The sequence below is a fragment of the Crinia signifera genome, chromosome 11, assembly GCF_055691185.1.
Source record: "Crinia signifera chromosome 11, ASM5569118v1, whole genome shotgun sequence".
Classification (NCBI taxonomy): domain Eukaryota; kingdom Metazoa; phylum Chordata; class Amphibia; order Anura; family Myobatrachidae; genus Crinia; species Crinia signifera.
Window position 1 is genome coordinate 103,109,299 of NC_139227.1, and position 21,638 is coordinate 103,130,936.

The following is a 21,638-nucleotide window of genomic DNA, read 5'->3' on the forward strand; positions in this document are numbered from 1 at the left end:
TAGCAGCTTTTCCGGGATTAGTACATCTCCCCCTGTAGCTTTTATCCTCCAGAAGGTGCGAGATAAATTATAAGCAGAATCTGACTGGTTGCTATGGGCAACATCGCTAACTTCTAAAAACTGACAATTAAGTAAATTTGCCTCTTTAACATTCTGCAAGAGAATATCCGGGTTTAACCCATGATCTTTTTAAGTTATTTAATTTTTATTGTAGTTCTGTAACTCTGATGTCATAGGGGGATATTTAAAGCGTATGCAATAAAAGCACCAATTTTACGAGATCAAGCAATAATCCCTCTGAACACCGCCAGTATATTTGCTAAGGGCTTGTGATGTCACTGAGGCAATGAAGTTGCTGAGAATAAGGCTGACAGTGATGTCACCACTTTCCAGTGTTCCCATTGGCTCAGACCATGCAACGGCCGCCTGCATCTGTAACAGCAGTGTATATACAGTAGTTGGGGTTGTAATGAGACACGTATAGTGGCAGATAGGGGGACACGACTTGTAATCACTTACAGAGAGCTGGAGAGGGACCCTCGCATGAGAGGTGTAGACAGCAGGGAGTTGTGCAGTAACTTTGGTGAAGACGGGAGGGAGGAATCGGTCATCTCCTCAATATCAGAGTGAGAAGATGCAGATTTTGGAGACTTCTTTTTGCCAAAAGCTTGTTTGAAGGAACTTCTCAGCTGCGAAGGAAAAGACAGAGGCGGTCAGGAACCCGGGACTCAGAGATCCAACACATAGACAGTCGCTGAGAGAAGCGGATGGACCAAGATGGCGGGTGACCAAGACAAATGAGTGATCGGCTAATGGAAGGCATGATGTTATGGATGACAGGGAAGTGACAGGTTGGCGTGCAGGCCTTACCTCGTTCACCTAGGACAGGACACGAAAGCAAAAACGGGACAGGAGGAAGAGAGGCGGGAGGAGAAAAAAAAAAAAAGACATTTTAACAGACAGGAAAATGCCTTCTATGCCAAAGACAAACATGAGCAGAATGTGGGGAAGACTCCTGGGTACCCCAACAAGAGTAATGCGGAGTTATATGTTACTACTGACGTACAGACTACAACTAGGTGGGGGGGGGGGGGGGGGATGAGAATGGGGGTGATTCTGGTGAGCAGTAAACCATGTCTGATCACAGCTAGTCCTTACTGGTCAGTAACTGTTACCCTTCATAAAGGTCTTTTGGTCATCCAGAGTTTGTCCTGATTATTGCTGTGTGTCTGAGCTGTGTGTGTTGGACAGAACAGCATCCACACAGCATTTCTAGGCGTAGGAGTAGGCATCCTGCACTGTCCCTTAAAACCAGGACACTCATGAATTACCCAGGTTCTGGGGTTGGCTGACTTCACACTTGCATTTCACCTGATTTGAATCAACTACAGAACCTGGGTAACCCATGAGTGTCCTGTTTAAAGGGACAGTACAGTAAGCCTAGATCTGGCTGATTAAATGTCCAATGAAGTCAGATACATAAAGCAATACATGACATTAAAGTCGCAGGAGGCAAGTACAGACAACAGAAATAAAGTAGAAATCCAACAGAATGGGAATAACCCCTTATAAACCCGATTATGCCCCAGATGCCCCCCTCTGTTTTGTCCAGAAATGTACCCAATTTTTCCTGTTCTTCTTCTTCTTCGAATCGCTCTCCACGTTACTGCCCACGCTGGAGTGGCTGGTGGCGCTGTTAACACTGGAGACGCTATCGGAGGAGTGCTGCCGCCGTATCCGTAAATCAGACGATTGGGAAGTGCCGTTTCCTGTAGGATTACAGAGCGTTTCATTTCTGTAAGTAGACAACACTCTCTGGAGTGAGGCTGAAATTGGGGTGACATCCTGCGCGGTCAGCCGGCTGCTGTGAAGCTACAGGTACCAGCAATCCCTACGACGGCGGGCTAACATGGCATGCTGAGACTTGTAGTTCCACAAGAGCTGGGGAGCTGCAGATGCATCCTGAGTTCTAGCAGCAGACAGACTCATCAGTCGCACAGAATATTGCATCAGTCATCACAGGAGACACAGCAGGGCCCGGGGGACCCGGAGGAGAGTTACCTTTGCAGCTGAGCTCAGGGGTGTTGATGACGCCATTGATAGCGGCCTGCGCTGCGGCGTTCTGCTTTTTCAGGAGTTCAATGGTTTTCCTTAACTCATTCAGCTCTGAATCCTGGGGGCATAGATAAGAGACGTGTTAGTGCTCCCTCTCATTGTGCAGGCATGTACTAACCATTACCTTATGCACTAAGTATTCGCTTTATATTGTTCTCTAATATAAGGATGGCAGATGTCCAGGACTGCGGAGCCAAAATAAATCAAGTCTGCTTTCTACAGCTGTAACAGAGCAATGCTCTGCAGATCTCAGGGAGTCTGGTGAAATGGTGTGGTGGTAAGGAACAGTTCTTACAGCTCTGAAACCGTGCGGTTCTTTGCAGCGCAGGCTGCTCTGCAATCGCGAGGTTCTCAGTAGCACAGGCTGCTCTGTAACCGCGAGGTTCTCAGTAGCACAGGCTGCTCTGCAACCGCGATGTTCTCAGTAGCACAGGCTGCTCTGCAAACGCGAGGTTCTCAGTAGTGCAGGCTGCTCTGCAATCACGAGGTTCTCAGTAGCGCAGGCTGCTCTGTAACCGCGAGGTTCTCAGTAGTGCATGCAGCTCTGCATCCGCGCAGATCTCAGTAATGCAAGCTGCTCTGTAACCACACGGTTCTGAGTAGCGCAGGCTGCTCTGCAATCGCGAGGTTCTCAGTAGTGCAGGCGGCTCTGCAACCGTGCAGATCTCAGTAGTTCAGGCTGCTCTGTAACCACATGGTTCTCAGTAGCGCAGGCGGCTCTGCAACCGTGCAGATCTCAGTAGTTCAGGCTGCTCTGTAACCACATGGTTCTCAATATCGCAGGCTGCTCTGCAACTGCGAGGTTCTCAGTAGCGCAGGCGGCTCTGCAACCGCGCAGATCTGAGTAGTTCAGGCTGCTCTGTAACCACACGGTTCTCAGTAGCGCAGGCGGCTCTGCAACTGCGCAGATCTCAGTAGTTCAGGCTGCTCTGTAACCACAAGGTTCTGAGTAACGCAGACTGCTCTGTAATCATGAGGTTCTCAGTAGCGCAGGCGGCTCTGCAACCACACAGTTCTGAGTAGCGCAGGCTGCTCTGTAACCGCAGTGAGCTGGCCGGCTAAAGCTATGCGGTGTATCCATATATACAGTCATTAATAGATTATTGCTGCAGAGCGCTGGGCACTTTCCTATACTAAAATTGAATTTGTTTTGTTACGACAGTACAAACCTTCTGCTCTGCCGACATGGTGAGGCTCTGCAGTCTGATCGTCATGTTACTCAAACTCTGTTCGAAGGCAGCGACCAGATGAGCCTGGGGGAATATAAGGAGAGATACAGTGACCAGGTGATCCTGGGGAAATATAAGGAGAGAGACAGTGACCAGGTGATCCAGGGGGAATATAAGGAGAGAGACAGTGACCAGGTGATCCTGGGGGAATATAAGGAGAGAGACAGTGACCAGGTGATCCTGGGGGAATATAAGGAGAGAGACAGTGACCAGGTGATCCTGAGTGAACATAAAGGAGAGACAGTGACCAGGTGATCCTGAGGGAACATAAAGGAGAGACAGTGACCAGGTGATCCTGGGGGAATATAAGGAGAGAGATAGTGACCGGGTGATCCTGGAGGAATATAAGGAGAGACAGTGAACAGGTGATCTTGGAGGAATATAAGGAGAGAGACAGTGACCAGGTGATCCTGGGGAAATATAAGGAGAGAGACAGTGACCAGGTGATCCTGGGGGAATATAAGGAGAGAGACAGTGACCAGGTGATCCTGGGGAAATATAAGGAGAGAGACAGTGACCAGGTGATCCAGGGGGAATATAAGGAGAGAGACAGTGACCAGGTGATCCTGGGGGAATATAAGGAGAGAGACAGTGACCAGGTGATCCTGGGGGAATATAAGGAGAGAGACAGTGACCAGGTGATCCTGAGTGAACATAAAGGAGAGACAGTGACCAGGTGATCCTGAGGGAACATAAAGGAGAGACAGTGACCAGGTGATCCTGAGGGAATATAAGGAGAGACAGTGACCAGGTGATCCTGGAGGAATATAAGGAGAGACAGTGACCAGGTGATCCTGGGGGAATATAAGGAGAGACAGTGACCAGGTGATCCTGGAGGAATATAAGGAGAGACAGTGACCAGGTGATCCTGGAGGAATATAAGGAGAGACAGTGAACAGGTGATCTTGGAGGAATATAAGGAGAGACAGTGACCAGGTGATCCTGGAGGAATATAAGGAGAGACAGTGACCAGGTGATCCTGGAGAAATATAAGGAGAGAGACAGTGACCAGGTGATCATGAGGGAACATAAAGGAGAGACAGTGACCAGGTGATCCTGAGGGAACATAAAGGAGAGACAGTGACCAGGTGATCCTGAGGGAATATAAGGAGAGACAGTGACCAGGTGATCCTGGAGGAATATAAGGAGAGACAGTGACCAGGTGATCCTGGGGGAATATAAGGAGAGACAGTGACCAGGTGATCCTGGAGGAATATAAGGAGAGACAGTGACCAGGTGATCCTGGAGGAATATAAGGAGAGACAGTGAACAGGTGATCTTGGAGGAATATAAGGAGAGACAGTGACCAGGTGATCCTGGAGGAATATAAGGAGAGACAGTGACCAGGTGATCCTGGAGGAATATAAGGAGAGAGACAGTGACCAGGTGATCCTGAGGGAACATAAAGGAGAGACAGTGACCAGGTGATCCTGAGGGAATATAAAGGAGAGACAGTGACCAGGTGATCCTGAGGGAATATAAGGAGAGACAGTGACCAGGTGATCCTGGGGGAATATAAGGAGAGACAGTGACCAGGTGATCCTGGGGGAATATAAGGAGAGAGACAGTGACCAGGTGATCCTGGGGGAATATAAGGAGAGAGACAGTGACCAGGTGATCCTGGGGGAATATAAGGAGAGACAGTGACCAGGTGATCCTGGGGGAATATAAGGAGAGAGACAGTGACCAGGTGATCCTGGGGGAATATAAGGAGAGAGACAGTGACCAGGTGATCCTGGGGGAATATAAGGAGAGAGACAGTGACCAGGTGATCCTGAGGGAATATAAGGAGAGACAGTGACCGGTTGATCCTGAGGGAATATAAGGAGAGACAGTGACCGGGTGATCCTGAGGGAATATAAGGAGAGAGACAGTGACCAGGTGATCCTGGAGGAATACAAGGAGAGACAGTGACCAGGTGATCCTGGGGGAATATAAGGAGAGAGACAGTGACCAGGTGATCCTGAGTGAACATAAAGGAGAGACAGTGACCAGGTGATCCTGAGGGAACATAAAGGAGAGACAGTGACCAGGTGATCCTGAGGGAATATAAAGGAGAGACAGTGACCAGGTGATCCTGAGGGAATATAAGGAGAGACAGTGACCAGGTGATCCTGGGGGAATATAAGGAGAGACAGTGACCAGGTGATCCTGGGGGAATATAAGGAGAGAGACAGTGACCAGGTGATCCTGGGGGAATATAAGGAGAGAGACAGTGACCAGGTGATCCTGGGGGAATATAAGGAGAGACAGTGACCAGGTGATCCTGGGGGAATATAAGGAGAGAGACAGTGACCAGGTGATCCTGGGGGAATATAAGGAGAGAGACAGTGACCAGGTGATCCTGGGGGAATATAAGGAGAGAGACAGTGACCAGGTGATCCTGAGGGAATATAAGGAGAGACAGTGACCGGTTGATCCTGAGGGAATATAAGGAGAGACAGTGACCGGGTGATCCTGAGGGAATATAAGGAGAGAGACAGTGACCAGGTGATCCTGGAGGAATACAAGGAGAGACAGTGACCAGGTGATCCTGGGGGAATATAAGGAGAGGGACAGTGACCAGGTGATCCTGGGGGAATATAAGGAGAGACTGGAACAGCTGTATTGGGTACACTAAGCTGCACTGCGGGGGGGCGCCGGTGTTCCAGTAGGATCTCTAAGGCCCCTGGCGACACTGACCTGTATCTCTCCAACACATATAAACACTGAGCAGATGCCAGTGCAGAGAGCTGTACACATGGGACGTCCCAGTAACAGGCGGGTGAGGAATGTGGCTACCAGGTGCAGGAATCTCACAGGTCACAGGCCCGTAACAGAGACTCGACACACATTTCTAAGACTGGGGGTTTTGTTAGGACTGATTTCTGTGCTAGATTGCTAGCTCTTTGGTCTATTTCTAAAAGTCCTTTTATACAAATCAAACACTGTGTGTTGGAGATATGGGGTGTGGGGGGGGAGAATTAACTCTGTCGATGCCCAAGGAGACCGGCCAAGTGCTGCATGATCCTGACCCCAAAGCATGGAGCTGGTAAGGGATGATCCAACTTCCTAGCAATTGGACGTTGCAGCTTGGACCCGCTCTCCTGCAACTGGTACACAGGACACTGCTACTAGACCAATCTCCTCACTATCAGGCAGAGACAGTAGCAGAGTTATGGGGAGGGGCAAAGAAGGACTTATAGCCCATATGTCTGTATAAAGGGCAGCGTAATAATATTGTTATACTGTGGGCCGTACTATAGATGTGATGTCACAGTGTTCCTTTGTCACAGTAAATTTATTAGCAACAATTCTCTCTATACATCAAACAGATTTATATTTATATACAGAAACTTCGCACCCCATGACGACGCGACAAGGCTTTGTCTGCTATATATATATAGATCCTGCCACCTGCGGTATACAGAAGCACTGGACAATGAGAGACGGGGAAGATCCTTTGTGTACATTCCCCCGCTGGTATGTCTATACATACATGATAAATACCTAAACGGAAACGTAAGACGCAAATGTAACTCACACCCCAGGGGAACATTGCACAGCGTCTGCTGATCCACCCAAATCATGTTCATCAGAGCACAAGAAATCTCCGTCCAAACATTTACAGAGAAAACAAAGTGGGAGACAATGGAGGAGCGGATGTGAGTGACGAGAGGCCGGAGACAGCACTGTGCGGGCCTGGCTATTGGCCTGTGACTACATCCATTACTAATAGGAGATAACTGTCAGACGATGGAGGGGGGAGTCAGAGGCAGCTCACAAATATCCAACTACCTCCAGAAGGGTAAAACTGTCAGGCTATTTATGTAATATTACTCTAATATCCAGCCTACCTGGACACCGGGTGTTCTATTGGAGTATAACATAGCAGAGTGCGTTCTGCGCTAGTCTACCTGGACACCGGGGGGCAGTGTTCTATTGGAGTATAACATAGCAGAGTGTGTTCTGCGCTAGTCTACCTGGACACCGGGGGGGGCAGTGTTTTATTGGAGTATAACATAGCAGAGTGCGTTCTGTGCTAGCCTACCTGGACACCGGGGGCAGTGTTCTATTGGAGTATAACATAGCAGAGTGCGTTCTGCGCTAGTCTACCTGGACACCGGGGGCAGTGTTCTATTGGAGTATAACATAGCAGAGTGCGTTCTGCGCTAGTCTACCTGGACACCGGGGGCAGTGTTCTATTGGAGTATGACAAAGCAGAGTGCATTCTGCGCTAGTCTACCTGGACAACGGGGCAATGTTCTATTGGAGGATAACAGCAGAGTGCATTCTGCGCTAGTCTACCTGGACAACGGGGCAATGTTCTATTGGAGTATAACAGCAGAGTGCGTTCTGCGCTAGTCTACCTGGACACCGGGGGCAGTGTTCTATTGGAGTATAACATAGCAGAGTGTGTTCTGCGCTAGTCTACCTGGACACCGGGGGCAGTGTTCTATTGGAGTATAACATAGCAGAGTGTGTTCTGCGCTAGTCTACCTGGACACCGGGGGCAGTGTTCTATTGGAGTATACTAGTATGACCCATACCCGAATAGGGGCTATGGCATTGAATAACTTGGACAGACATTGGGATCTAGATTTATAGCCAAATAAAACTGAATCCTACTTAAACTGATAATTATAAATTTATCTTATAGTCCCCTCTGTTCTCTCCTGACAAGGTCTCCACAGTAGGTGTAATTCATTAACAGTACTTCATTGTGGCCTTAATTGTGGATGATTGCACATACAGCACAACCACTTGTAATCTGACTTTTATTCTGCGTCTCCTTTAGATTTAGAAGTTCTTGGAGCAGGCGTCTTTATTTAATTTCTGGATACAGGATTGTACGCCCTAAGCTACTGTATTCTGTGAGGAGTTCTAACCTCACAGGGAAGTCTGCAAAAAGATATGGACTATGGGAAAGGGAAGAGACATCAAGGCACCTGTACTGAAAAGGGAGCTCTGGGAAATCCTATAAAAAGATAATTATTCTGCATTTAACCCTTCATATGTACATATACAGAAGGACATTACGGATCTCACGTTGGCACTAAGCTGTGTCGTCAGCGCAGATACTTTTTCCTGCGATGCGTCCAGCTCTCTTCTTAGTTTGCGGATCTAGAAGAGAAGCCACAATTATTACCGGAACTAGATTCGGATTGGCTAGAATCTAGAAGGATGAGGAGAATGAGGTACAGCACTAACCTCGGAATGGCACTTCTCCTCCGGCTAAAACAAATGAACAGAAAGGAAAAAATCATTACAACGTAAACACAGAACACGCAAGGAACACGGATCATTCTGTTTATCTTTCGTCTCCTTGCAATAGAGCCAGAAGGCGTAATGTGCGCTGACTTGCCGGGGTTACCTTATTAGGGCTGCAGTATATGAAACCTCAGAGATTAGGTCATTACTGGCAAGGTAACACTCTCACTCGCTGGGTGAAAGTTGGAGCCATAAATGTGATCCTGTTGTAACAAGAGCTGTCGCCACCTCACATTCCTGTGTGAATGATGGGCTGGCAGGATCACAATGGGGGAGCAGACCTGGATAGTTAGGGAGGTGCAAAGGACTGGACAATGGGGTCTAAACTCTCTGCACCAATATACGATAGATATAAGACAGATAGATATAAGATATAGGATAGGTAGATAATAGAGAGAAATATGATAGATGATAGATAGATAGATATGAGACAGATGATTGATATATGATAGATAAATAGATAGATATAAGATGGATATAAGATAGATAGATATAGGATAGATAGATAATAGAGAGAAAGAAATATGATTGATTGATTGATTGATAGATAGACAACTGCACTTTATCCCACAATTCTATCTAGATGTGTTTCCATGGTAACCAATGTAACTAGAAGATGCGTAATGCACAATCGGCCAGAATGGCGCAGTACCGTGAGGTGTCCTGTACTTACTGTTGAGTACACGGATGACGTGCTGGATACCAGGGACAGTGACGACCCATGCACTGCAAGATAAAGGGGACAAAACACATCAGAGACCATGCGTGTGCATGTTTATCACATATATGTGAGGCAGCTTTATGTCTTTAAAGCTGAGGTTATTTTTACATGACCCCTGGGAGCTGCGACTGACGTTGGATCATCAGCCAACAATAACAGAATAGATGCAGCTTGCGCGGATATACCATGTACAACCTGCATCACTGAGGACTGATGATGTCATACACCGTGCGCATCCTGCACCGATGAGGACTGGTGCTGTCATATACCGTGCGCATCCTGCACCAATGAGGACTGGTGCTGTCATATACCGTGCGCATCCTGCACCAATGAGGACTGGTGCTGTCATATACCGTGCGCATCCTGCATCAATGAGGACTGGTGCTGTCATATACCGTGCGCATCCTGCATCAATGAGGACTGGTGATGTCATATACCGTGCGCATCCTGCATCACCCAGGAATGATGATGTCATATAGCGTGTAAGAGGACAGGTGATGTCATATACTGTGTACATCCTGCATCACTGATGAATGGTGATGTCATATACTGTGTACAGCCTGCATCACTGATGAATGGTGATGTCATATACCGTGCACATACTGCCTCACTGAGGAATTGTGATGTCATGGCGACATCTGGGGATAAGGTTTCCTATTAAGCACAGAAGTGCTGGAATCCCACCCTGCGAGATGTTACAGGAAAGGTCCCAATCAAGGAGATCTTTCTGTGATCACAGAAATAATATGAGCTCTCTATGCCTTGGGTAGTACATCTCTGTGCTGCCTCTGTACATCTCTGTGCTGCCTCTGTACATATCTGTGCTGCCTCTGTACTGCCTCTGTACATCTCTGTGCTGCCTCTAGACATCTCTGTGCCCGGTGTAGTACATATCTGTGCTGCCTCTGTACATCTCTGTGCTGCCTCTGTACATCTCTGTGCTGCCTCTGTACATCTCTGTGCTGCCTCTGTACATCTCTGTGCTGCCTCTGTACATCTCTGTGCCCGGTGTAGTACATCTCTGTGCTGCCTCTGTACATCTCTGTGCTGCCTCTGTACATCTCTGTGCTGCCTCTGTACATCTCTGTGCTGCCTCTGTACATCTCTGTGCTGCCTCTGTACATCTCTGTGCCCGGTGTAGTACATCTCTGTGCCCGGTGTAGTACATCTCTGTGCTGCCTCTGTACATCTCTTTGCTGCCTCTGTACATCTCTGTGCTGCCTCTGTACATCTCTGTGCCCGGTGTAGTACATCTCTGTGCTGCCTCTGTACATCTCTGTGCCCGGTGTCGTACATATCTGTGCTGCCTCTGTACATCTCTGTGCTGCCTCTGTACATCTCTGTGCTGCCTCTGTACATCTCTGTGCTGCCTCTGTACATCTCTGTGCTGCCTCTGTACATCTCTGTGCTGCCTCTGTACATCTCTGTGCCCGGTGTAGTACATCTCTGTGCTGCCTCTGTACATCTCTGTGCCCGGTGTCGTACATATCTGTGCTGCCTTTGTACATCTCTGTGCTGCGTCTGTACATCTCTGTGCTGCGTCTGTACATCTCTGTGCTGCGTCTGTACATCTCTGTGCTGCGTCTGTACATCTCTGTGCCCGGTGTAGTACATATCTGTGCTGCCTCTGTACATCTCTGTGCTGCGTCTGCCTCTGTACATCTCTGTGCTGCCTCTGTACATCTCTGTGCTGCCTCTGTACATCTCTGTGCTGCCTCTGTACATCTCTGTGCTGCGTCTGCCTCTGTACATCTCTGTGCTGCGTCTGCCTCTGTACATCTCTGTGCTGCGTCTGCCTCTGTACATCTCTGTGCTGCCTCTCTACATCTCTGTGCCCGGTGTAGTACATATCTGTGCTGCCTTTGTGCATCTCTGTGCTGCGTCTGTACATCTCTGTGCCCGGTGTAGTACATATCTGTGCTGCCTCTGTACATCTCTGTGCTGCCTCTGTACATCTCTGTGCCCGGTGTAGTACATATCTGTGCCCAGTGTAGTACATATCTGTGCCCGGTGTAGTACATATCTGTGCCCGGTGTAGTACATATCTGTGCCCGGTGTAGTACATCTCTGTGCTGCCTCTGTACATCTCTTGTGTGTGTTACTGTACGGTGGATATGTATAGCGTATCAGAGGGGAATAACACAGCCACAATAACACCCGGTGACGTTACCTGTAGAGCCACCTGTCTCCATCTACAGTCCCTGGGGTGTTCTGCAGCTACAGAGGTGACAAGCCACATACATCGCCTCTGGCTGCTGCTTAGTATGCAGATGGTGCCTGATACAGCCATCATGCTAAAACCAGCAGCTCTGTGCTGCCAACACCTAGGGGAATAGGGGGCAACTGGGACACTACAAAGCTACAAGACCCTGGAACCATCCATCACAGCGAGATACAATACCCACTGTTATTACATGCACAAACAGTCATATATACGCTGCTGGGAGTTGTAGTCTTAAGCCTCACAGGGGTCAATATTGCTGGAATGGGCTTTGGGAAGATGAAACTGCAGCACTGTACAGAGCCCAGTTCTGAGCTTCCTTCTGCTGCCTGTTGTATCCACATACCGTACCCCTGGGGTGCCAGTGATACATAATGCCCTTTGTAGGACTACCACACCCCACATGGGCATAACACCTGGCAGACAGCATATCCCCTGCCTGTGGCTGCCAGCAGTTACAACGGCTATCACAGCCCCCTATACATGCACTATGTAGGTAGATTATTGAGTGCGTGACATGAAGGCTCATTTACCAATTTACCAGGCATTGGAGGCATTACTGAGAGGGAGCGTAGTGGGGTCTACGGACACACAGACAGTGACACTTCTTTAGGTGACTCGTCAGTGCCGGGACAGACAATCTATGGCTCTGTGGGATGAGTGTCAGACGGGGGTTAGATGAATGATAAGATAATATAGATGAGTCAGTTTGCGGGTGCATACGCCAATGTAACCAACCAGTAACCGCGCTACACGCAGACCTGACGGGAAATAGAACACAACTTTCCCACAAGTATCACACTACACAGTGCGGGAATAGGGCCATTATGTAATTATGCTGCATAGTGCCTACAGGTGACATGTAATCACTTATCACTACAATGTGTACAGCACTAGGTATTTGTCCACCAAGGTGAGGTGTGCAGACTGACAGCTGCTGCTGTGTTGTAGTGGTGGCTGCCCCTGTGGCATCCTGTGCAGTAATCCCCACTGAGAGCAGAGTATACAATCACTGAGAGCAGAGTACACAATCACTGAGAGCAGAGTACACAATCACTGAGCGCCAAACACACAATCACTGAGAGCAGAGTACACAATCATTGAGAGCAGAGTACACAATCACTGAGTGCCTGGTGCACGATCACTGAGAGCAGAGTACACAATCACTGAGTGCCTGGTGCACGATCACTGAGCGCAGAGTACACAATCACTGAGCGCAGAGTACACAATCAGTGAGAGCAGAGTACACAATCAGTGAGAGCAGAGTACACAATCAGTGAGAGCAGAGTACACAATCACTGAGAACTAAGTACACGATCACTGAGAGCAGAGCACACAATTACTGAGAACAGAGCACACAATCACTGAGAGCAGAGCACACAATCAGTGAGAGCAGAGCACACAATCAGTGAGAGCAGAGCACACAATCAGTGAGAGCAGAGCACACAATCACTGAGAGCAGAGCACACAATCACTGAGTGCCTGGTGCACGATCACTGAGAGCAGAGTACACAATCACTGAGTGCCTGGTGCACGATCACTGAGCGCAGAGTACACAATCACTGAGCGCAGAGTACACAATCAGTGAGAGCAGAGTACACAATCAGTGAGAGCAGAGTACACAATCACTGAGAACTAAGTACACGATCACTGAGAGCAGAGCACACAATTACTGAGAACAGAGCACACAATCACTGAGAGCAGAGCACACAATCAGTGAGAGCAGAGCACACAATCAGTGAGAGCAGAGCACACAATCAGTGAGAGCAGAGCACACAATCACTGAGAGCAGAGCACACAATCACTGAGAACAGAGCACACAATCACTGAGAGCAGAGCACACAATCAGTGAGAGCAGAGCACACAATCAGTGAGAACAGAGCACACAATCACTGAGAGCAGAGCACACAATCAGTGAGAGCAGAGCACACAATCAGTGAGAGCAGAGTACACAGTCAGTGAGAGCAGAGCACACAATCACTGAGAGCAGAGCACACAATCAGTGAGAGCAGAGTACACAATCAGTGAGAGCAGAGTACACAATCAGTGAGAGCAGAGTACACAATCACTGAGCGCCGAGTACATATGCCCCTTGCCCAGATACTGTATACTGTAAATCATCATCACATGCTGAGTGGCTCTACCCTAACCCTCCACCCTTCCGATGTATTGCAATGTTGCCCCGAGACCCTACAAATGTTATTCTGATCCTTGGTCATGGTCTGAGTGCTGTAATATACAGATATATGGCACATGCTAGTGGAAGCCGCAGTGCACCACCGCTATGACACCAGATCACAGATCAGCCAATCCCTTGCTTAGAAATTTAGCGTCAGCCTATAAGGGGTCACCCCGCCAAGCCACCGACCTTCTTCAAACCCATCACGGAAGGATCCTGAGCGGCTGATGGTCCTGCTCTTCTCGTCCAGCGACATGGAGCTGTTCCTGAAGCGGTTCTCGCCGTACTGGTCGTTGGAGCCATCCGTGTTGGACAGGCTGTGAGTGCGCAGCATGGCTGGGTTAGACAGACACATCTGGGCAGCGGTTGTAGGACTTGCTGGAAAGAGACAGGACATCAGCATGATACTTCTCCCAATACACAAGTAGGTAACCTCGCCCTGCATTCACCCACCCAACTCGTCCGCGTGGCTCAGGTGGACGTCTGCCCTCCATGTGGCACCTCTGTAAGGGGCTTCATAACCCCCCCCCCAATTACAGAACTGTCAGAGAAACCTCTATCTGGGGTTCTACCAGCATTATTAACAGGTGAAACCCTGACCATAACCCGCAGTCCAGAGATGCCAAAGCCACCGCTCAACCAGTAGAAACTCACCGAGCTGGGCAAAGTTGAATCTAGTTCCGGAAGGTGACATCATGCTGGAGCCTGGGGAGAACGGGGAACTAATCGCAGTGTCCTGGAGTCCTCCGGCAGAGTGAGATCGCAACCATTCCTTGGTATCATCCTGGTTTCTGATCTGAGAAGATGGGGCGTACCTAACGGAGCGGGGAAACAGGACACAGCATTTGTGGGTGAGGATGTTGAAATGCACAGACCAGTCCCTACATGGGCAACGTGTATTAGGGATATAGTTATGTTTCTGACGGCGATACTCAGCCCCCCTACGCCGGCACGGTACTCTGTCGGCAGTACGCATAAATTTCATGTATTCCATTACATTTAGGGCCAGATGTATCAAGCTTCACAAAGCGTTGAGTGGTAAACAACCAGCTCCTACCTGTCATTTTTCAAACCCAGCCTGTACCATGACAGTTAGGAGCTGATTGGATGGCTGTTTATCACTCTCCACTTTATCACTTTTTGAAGCTTGACACATCTGGACCTTAAGCTTACACTGGAGATGTGGTTACAATGGTTTAAGTACCATGTCGGCATAGTGTGCTCTAGAAGCCGGCGCTGATGTTGCGACAGTCAGCAAACGACACCCATCCTGCACATCACACTACTGTAGACAGGAGCAGAATCTGGGTCACTGGGTCTGTATCCCATCCTGCAATATATGCCAGGTCCAAGGCAGCCCCTGGGTCATGGAGCCAAGTGCCTGAGACCAGGGCCGGCTCTACCATTAGGCAGCTTTAGGCAGCTGCCTAGGGCGCCAGGCTCTGGGGGGGCGCCACCAAGTCTGCCTAAAAATTAAGGATGTCTATGAGGATTCTTGTTGTACTTAATTCAGGTGAATGCTGCAAAACTTCTAAGACCTCACCTCCATACTTTCGCTTAAGGCATACTTTCCCGCCTTTGCTGCCCCCTCCCCTTTGTACTCTGTTGTGGGTGGCAAAGGGTTGCCTCCAGGGAAAGCAGGAAACTTGCCCACCTTCCCAAGGTGGGGCTGGGAGGACCACCTAATGTTTGTCAAGTATGACTTAAGGGGTTGGAAAGTGGGTATTGGTGGCAGTATGGGTTAGAGGGGGGCAGTGGCGTAACTATAGCACCGCAGCCCCGCGGTCGTGGGGGGCGCTGTGCATATGGGGGCGCCGGGGGGGCTGCGGTGCTATAGTAATCCCCCCGCCCCCATCCACCCCAGGCTTACCTGTCCGCGCTTTCCGGCTCCCCTCCTGGCTTCAATCAATGCTATGGAGACGGACCACGATAAAATGGCCGCCCCATAAAGCAGACTGTTCTCTGAAACTGTCTGCGGTATGGGGGCGGCCATTTTATCGTGGTCCGTCTGCATAGAATTAATTGAAGCCAGGATGGGAGCCGGGACGCGCGGACAGGTAAGCCTGCGGCAATGGGGGGAGGGGGCACGGGCGGGCGGACGGACGGACGGACGGGCGGGGAGGGGGGGGGGCGCCCCCAAAAAAGCTACGCCACTGGAGGGGGGGGGGGGTGCAGTAATGAAGTTTTGCCTAGGGTGCTGTGGAGCCTTACACCGGCCCTGCCTGAGACCCTGTCACGGACTATAATGTATAGTACATATGGAGATACTTGTATGGAACACGGACTATAAATGACAACGTCTGGAAAGCACAACACACTGCAAAGGTCACCGGGGTGCGGCAATACCTGAATCCTTTCTTAGGCAAAGTGTTTCTATCAAGATGAAGATCGCTGCAGCAAAGAGGAGAGAAAGCTTCAGAGATGGGGCAGAGCTAGCGGCGGGAGGGGGTGCAGAGGAACCAGACACACGTTCCTGGGGACAGCGGGAAACTTCAACACAAACGTGCAGACAGGAACCACGTGGAACGTGCAACGTGAAGACTCACAACAAGTCCAGTGTTGTGAGGATACAACAACCACACAGCGTACATGGCAATGGGATGTCGTACTGAAAGGTGCAGCGTGGCTTATTGTATTTCTTTCCCCCTTGCCTCAGTCAGCAGGACGGAGGGGACACTCTGTAACTTCTAATGAGCCCTTGAAAGTTCTACTGTAGGTTATATTTGGGAACATTAGAGGCTCATTTACACAGTAGTCTGGGCAATGTGTATGCCTCATCTCTCTCCTGCTGCCAAAGATCAACTTATGCCCCGATTGTGCCACGTCCATGGTCACCAACCATGGAATGATATTTTTCCCCTGATCGCAAATAAAAGTCAGTCTGGACGGACTTATATTTGTCTCGGAAATGTCTGAGAACGGGGTGAGCTCTGACGTCACGTGCCGTCAGCCGTTCTAGACATAATATAGAAAAATTGGGAGTTTAAAGGGCCCACAGGGGGGAATGCATTGGTAGGTGACCATCCCAGAAGGGGGTGTGGCCAGCTGCCGGAGAGGCAGTCTCTGACTCTTGATAAATATAGATCTAAAATGCAAATACACCGTCTTGAACCTGATCCTCATGATGGGGTGGGCCTCCAAGCCCACTGGGGGTTTCCCCTGTTGCCCGGTGGACCAATTCGCCCCTGAAAATGATGGGCCATTAATAGGTGTCATATATTTGCAGCACTTATAGCTGGCTGAGCTGTATTATACCTTCCGATAACTAAGCGGATAGGAACCGTCATTTATAAATATATCTCACTTGCGCTTTTCTTTATATAGCTAATTACTGGGGATATTTATAAAGACGCGCACACTACATAGGAGCTGGACTTTCTCCAGCTGATTGCTAATCTGGAACCTGTGCCAAGGGCATAATGAGAAGATGACATTACCATGGGTGGCATATATATACAGTATCCCAGGCCGGCTCCCTCTGACAATGAGGATTCCTATGTATGTAACACAGAAGTGAGAAGCTTTTGTCTGCGCTGCAGATGATGACATCATGGTCCAGACACACAAGACACAGCCTGAGAGATCATCGCTGATCCGGGTAGGTGAGAATGAGAAGGCAGGACAGACGTGATAACAAGCGGACAGGACGTAGCCTGCGAAAATAAGCCACATGCCAGGAAAGAAGCCGTCTGCCAGCGAGCGCCACCAGGAACCGACAGCGGCTTCTTTCTGCGGACACACAACATAACCGGTAGCGGAGCAGGCTGTGTACAGCAACGTCAGACACCATTACCTGTCCTGCTTCCTGGGCAGAGTATTTCTGCTGAATTTGGGACTAGCACCCGGAGAAGAGAGAGGACTACAGCAACAGGGGGTCACATTAAGCAGAAGGGAAAAAAACAAACATACATATTAGTAAAAATAAAATAAAAATTATATGACTGAAAAAAAAAGTAATTACTTGAGTGTTACAAAAAAAAAAGTTATTGCTTAGCAACTGGGATAACAATTGTTACTTGGTTGTGGCATTACACCTTGCACCGATATGCTGTACCCCTCTGGGAATAGATTACAGACAGGGTGTGTATCAGTCAGTTAGTAATATAATGGGGCTCTGCCGCAGACTGCGCCATGGTCAGGGCAATGTACTACAGAGAGAAGGCCAGAAAACAGGTTTAAGGATGTTATAGCAAAATCCCCCTGGTTGCAGGTACGATCCCCAGTTGTAGTATTAAGTCAGTGACGGCCCAGCGCAGGAATCCACCTATAGCGGAGTCTTTTTAGGGGAGAGCTAATGTTCTGTGGGTGATCAAAGGCAAATTAGGCAGCTTTCTGCTCGATATTCTTTTCATTTACTGGTCAGTTATTAGAGATCAGCAGTTTATTATTACAGCCCCAGCAAATTACGCAGTGCTACAAAACCAGGGCACAAGATTATGGTATAGTAAATAGGATGTAACAAGACATTGGTTCCCCCAGCACACTGAATGGTATTAGTAACCAATCTTGAACACTACATGATAATAGAATTCAGAGATATTGGTTACATATACCTGCCGCACTGGGCTTCCTAGCTTATGATAGTTTTTGGGGTGCCGCACCCTGCACCTAGATATAGTGCTAGGGACCCCCAATATACAGAGAAGCCTTGACGTGGCTTGGGGGCATGTCATACACCTGCGCAGGTATATGTAACCAATATCTCTGAATTCTATTATCATGTAGTGTTCAAGATTGGTTACTAATACTATTCAGTGTGCTGGGGGAACCAATGTCTTGTTACTTACTCAGTATTAACCCCTCCCTTGCATGCACCTGAATAGTATTACTGAACTAATTTGAGCATCTACCACTATCTGTATGTATATTGTTAGAGGCAGTGAGGAGCTTGTATTAGGCGGAGATGCAGGTCCTGATATGCCACATGGAGTAGTCTGGGGTTGCTCCAAGGTAGGTAGCTCTTAGTTCAGATAGATCAAGTAAGGAGCCATTATCATGTGGCTCCTTGCTGGTTAATTGTAGACCCAATTTAGGGTAACAGTGGTGTGGGGTGCGGTGCCCCTGGACTGGTTGGGCTGGGTGGCTTTAGTGCGGCATGCCCTTACATTCTATTAACACTTTTCCCTCACTAACATTATCTTTTTATTATTTTAATTGCATTCCATTTCTTATTTTATCTCTCTTTATATATAGCTTCGGCTTCCTATCACTAATTATTAACACTATAGTATCTCACTGGCATGCCGCACTGGGCTTCCTAGCTTATGATAGTTTTTGAGGTGCCACACCCTGCACCTAGATATAGCGCTAGGGACCCCCAATATACAGAGAAGCCTTGACGCGACTTGGGGGCATGCCATACAACTGCGCAGGTTTATGTAACCAATATCTCTGAATTCTATTATCATGTAGTGTTCAAGATTGGTTACTAATACTATTCAGTGTGCTGGGGGAACCAATGTCTTGTTACTTACTCAGTATTAACCCCTCCCTTGCATGCAACTGAATAGTATTACTGAACTAATTTGAGCATCTACCGCTATCTGTATGTATAGTAAATAGGATACCTTAAAAAGAAAGTAAGCTCCATCAATGGCATTTGGTCACAGTGTAGGTGTGTGCCTGGTACAAATCTACTGTATTAATGATTAATATTAACTTTGCAGTAATGTGTGTCTACCATGGCAACCACAGTCACATCGTACATCATGAAGTGAACAGTGAGGCTTTGGAACACCCCTCAGAGATCTGTGTACTTTTAAATCCCGTCATCACATGATGCCTAGGAGTCTATGTCTGTGTAGCAGACTGACTGTATCAGTGACTGGCGGCTATGTTACCCTCCAGAAATATTTTAAAAATGAAAAAATGATTTGCAGAAGGACAGCTAAGAAAAATGATAAGATATACAGTATATGCTTAACGAGAACCTCATTTGCTAATGAAAGAAAATACATCTATGGGGAATTGCTGCTTTAGCATAAGACCGGATAATCAACTTTTTCATTTAGCAAGAGAACCCTTAGAAAACAGAGGTCTGGTCACAGTTACGATACAGTGGGTATATGGGGAGCAACTGTAGAACCCACATTAGGTCACCGAGCTCACACGTAAATTTCTGTGTTTACTCTGAGGCTTCAACGTCACCATGACAACAATGCCTTACGTCCGTACAATTCTGTCCACAGACTGTATAAGTGGCCTCCTTGTGTCAATAGACAGTTACTTATGCCTTGATCATGTGATTGCTTCCTAGTGACATGATAGGCTGCTTCTCATATACTAACTGCATACAAAATGGCTGCCTCCAATGGGCCTCACAACTGTCCCAATTTTGGTGCGTTCTATCCAATGTTGCGGATTGTGGAAGTGGGTAGGGATGTGTCAAAATGAGTGTTTGGGGCTTATGTTCTGATTTTGTTACTTTTCACTCTGAGAGGCACCTCTGGAGACTAGACGTAGGTCCGGGAGTGTGGAGAGGCGGAAAATTCTCCCAAGGTGTACTGGGCAAATGCCCCACCTCCAACCACACTGCAAATGCCCCACCTCCAACCACACTGCAAATGCCCCACCTCCAACCACTGCAAATGCCCCACCTCCAACCACTGCAAATGCCCGCCTCCAACCACTGCAAATGCCCCGCCTCCAACCACTGCAAATGCCCCGCCTCCAACCACTGCAAATGCCCCACCTCCAGCCCTTCCACTCATTAACAACATTTCTGTTTTTCGCCAAAAATACTACTGTGTTCATTTTCACTTATGGCATTAATAATTCCAGAGCGAGCAGGCGCATCGGGGCTGTCTGTATTACAAGCGTTTCTGCTGAATTTATCCGTGTTTTGTGCAATGAACAGAGTGCACCTAGAAATATTATCAGTGCTTCTAGCCTCACTTTCTATAGAGTCTAGGACGCTGCTCGATCAGAGCTGCTGCAGCAGTCACCTCTGACCTTTCAGAGATATATGGCACCATTCACTGAGCAACTTCTATATTATTCCCTGAGCAAACACTGCTGCGTTGTTCAAAGAAAGACAATGATTTAAAATCAGCGACCACCCGTAATATAGAAGTATTTGTACCACTCACCTCTCGGACATGGCAGTCTTTGCGCTGTTGGTTCTCGCAAAGCCAGACATGGAGTCATCCCTGGGCGATGCCGTCAGCGTGCTGGGAGAATTATTGCTGCTTAGAGATATGTCTATAGACTCACAGCTGGTGTGGAGGCTGCTGACTGACTGGTATCCCAAGCCGTCCTTACTTACGGCGGATGAGCTGCTGGCGTTGGTGCCCCAGGTGAGGCTATTTGAGGGGACTGAGTGGGCAGAGCCGGGGCTGGATGCCAGCGGGGAGGGGTTTAAATCCATGTTCTTGCCGTACAGGGGGCTGCTGCCACCACTGCTCAGAATGCCGCTCCCAGAGGGGGAGTCCGGGTGGGACTGGGTGCTCATGGTGGCATGAGGGTTGGAAATAATGACTGAATTTTTCATGTTCTCCGAAGTGGTCACAGAGCCCTGCTTATTAGGCTTCCCGCCAAACAGCCTGCAAATGGGGGAGTAGAATTAGTTCTGAACAAATGAATCTTTAATAAAAGCATGTCGTGCTGCTACTTGTAGTTCTACACAGAAAACAAGGAATATGCAGATGCACAGTCTAGTACTAAGCACTGCAGGGTTTATATAGTAAGATATCGCTTAATATTGTTAGTGACACGTGCTCCAGCGCAATAATGACCCCCAATCATCTTTGCTGCATGCACAATGTTGACTACAGTATATCATTATCGGAATTGTCGAATCCACAGCAATTTCTGCCAATTTACGGACTTTCTGGCACTCGACAATTGGAACATTGAACTAAGCTGGCCATACATCTACAGATCGATTGTCAGATTGGGCCGGTTGGAACAAACACCTGGTAATAT

At 48.4% G+C, this 21,638-nt stretch overlaps 1 protein-coding gene across 4 annotated transcripts in view; it reads right to left on the reverse strand.

Moving 5' to 3' along the window:
- Positions 1 to 21,638, reverse strand: part of NAV2 (neuron navigator 2) — a 426,783-nt gene that overhangs the window by 13,038 nt on the left and 392,107 nt on the right. For 2 of the 4 annotated variants that reach the window (XM_083164058.1, XM_083164055.1), the window contains 12 exons: positions 20,804 to 21,256; positions 17,509 to 17,574; positions 16,062 to 16,106; positions 14,370 to 14,530; positions 13,905 to 14,093; positions 9,268 to 9,320; positions 8,535 to 8,558; positions 8,373 to 8,447; positions 3,285 to 3,368; positions 2,062 to 2,173; positions 1,621 to 1,769; positions 520 to 689 (listed from right to left, as the gene is read on the reverse strand). In XM_083164058.1, the coding sequence (XP_083020184.1) occupies positions 520 to 689; positions 1,621 to 1,769; positions 2,062 to 2,173; positions 3,285 to 3,368; positions 8,373 to 8,447; positions 8,535 to 8,558; positions 9,268 to 9,320; positions 13,905 to 14,093; positions 14,370 to 14,530; positions 16,062 to 16,106; positions 17,509 to 17,574; positions 20,804 to 21,256 (1,581 nt within the window). The remainder of the gene's footprint in view (positions 1 to 519; positions 690 to 1,620; positions 1,770 to 2,061; positions 2,174 to 3,284; positions 3,369 to 8,372; positions 8,448 to 8,534; positions 8,559 to 9,267; positions 9,321 to 13,904; positions 14,094 to 14,369; positions 14,531 to 16,061; positions 16,107 to 17,508; positions 17,575 to 20,803; positions 21,257 to 21,638) is intronic. The other 2 variants (XM_083164056.1, XM_083164057.1) reach the window with 2 other exon arrangements.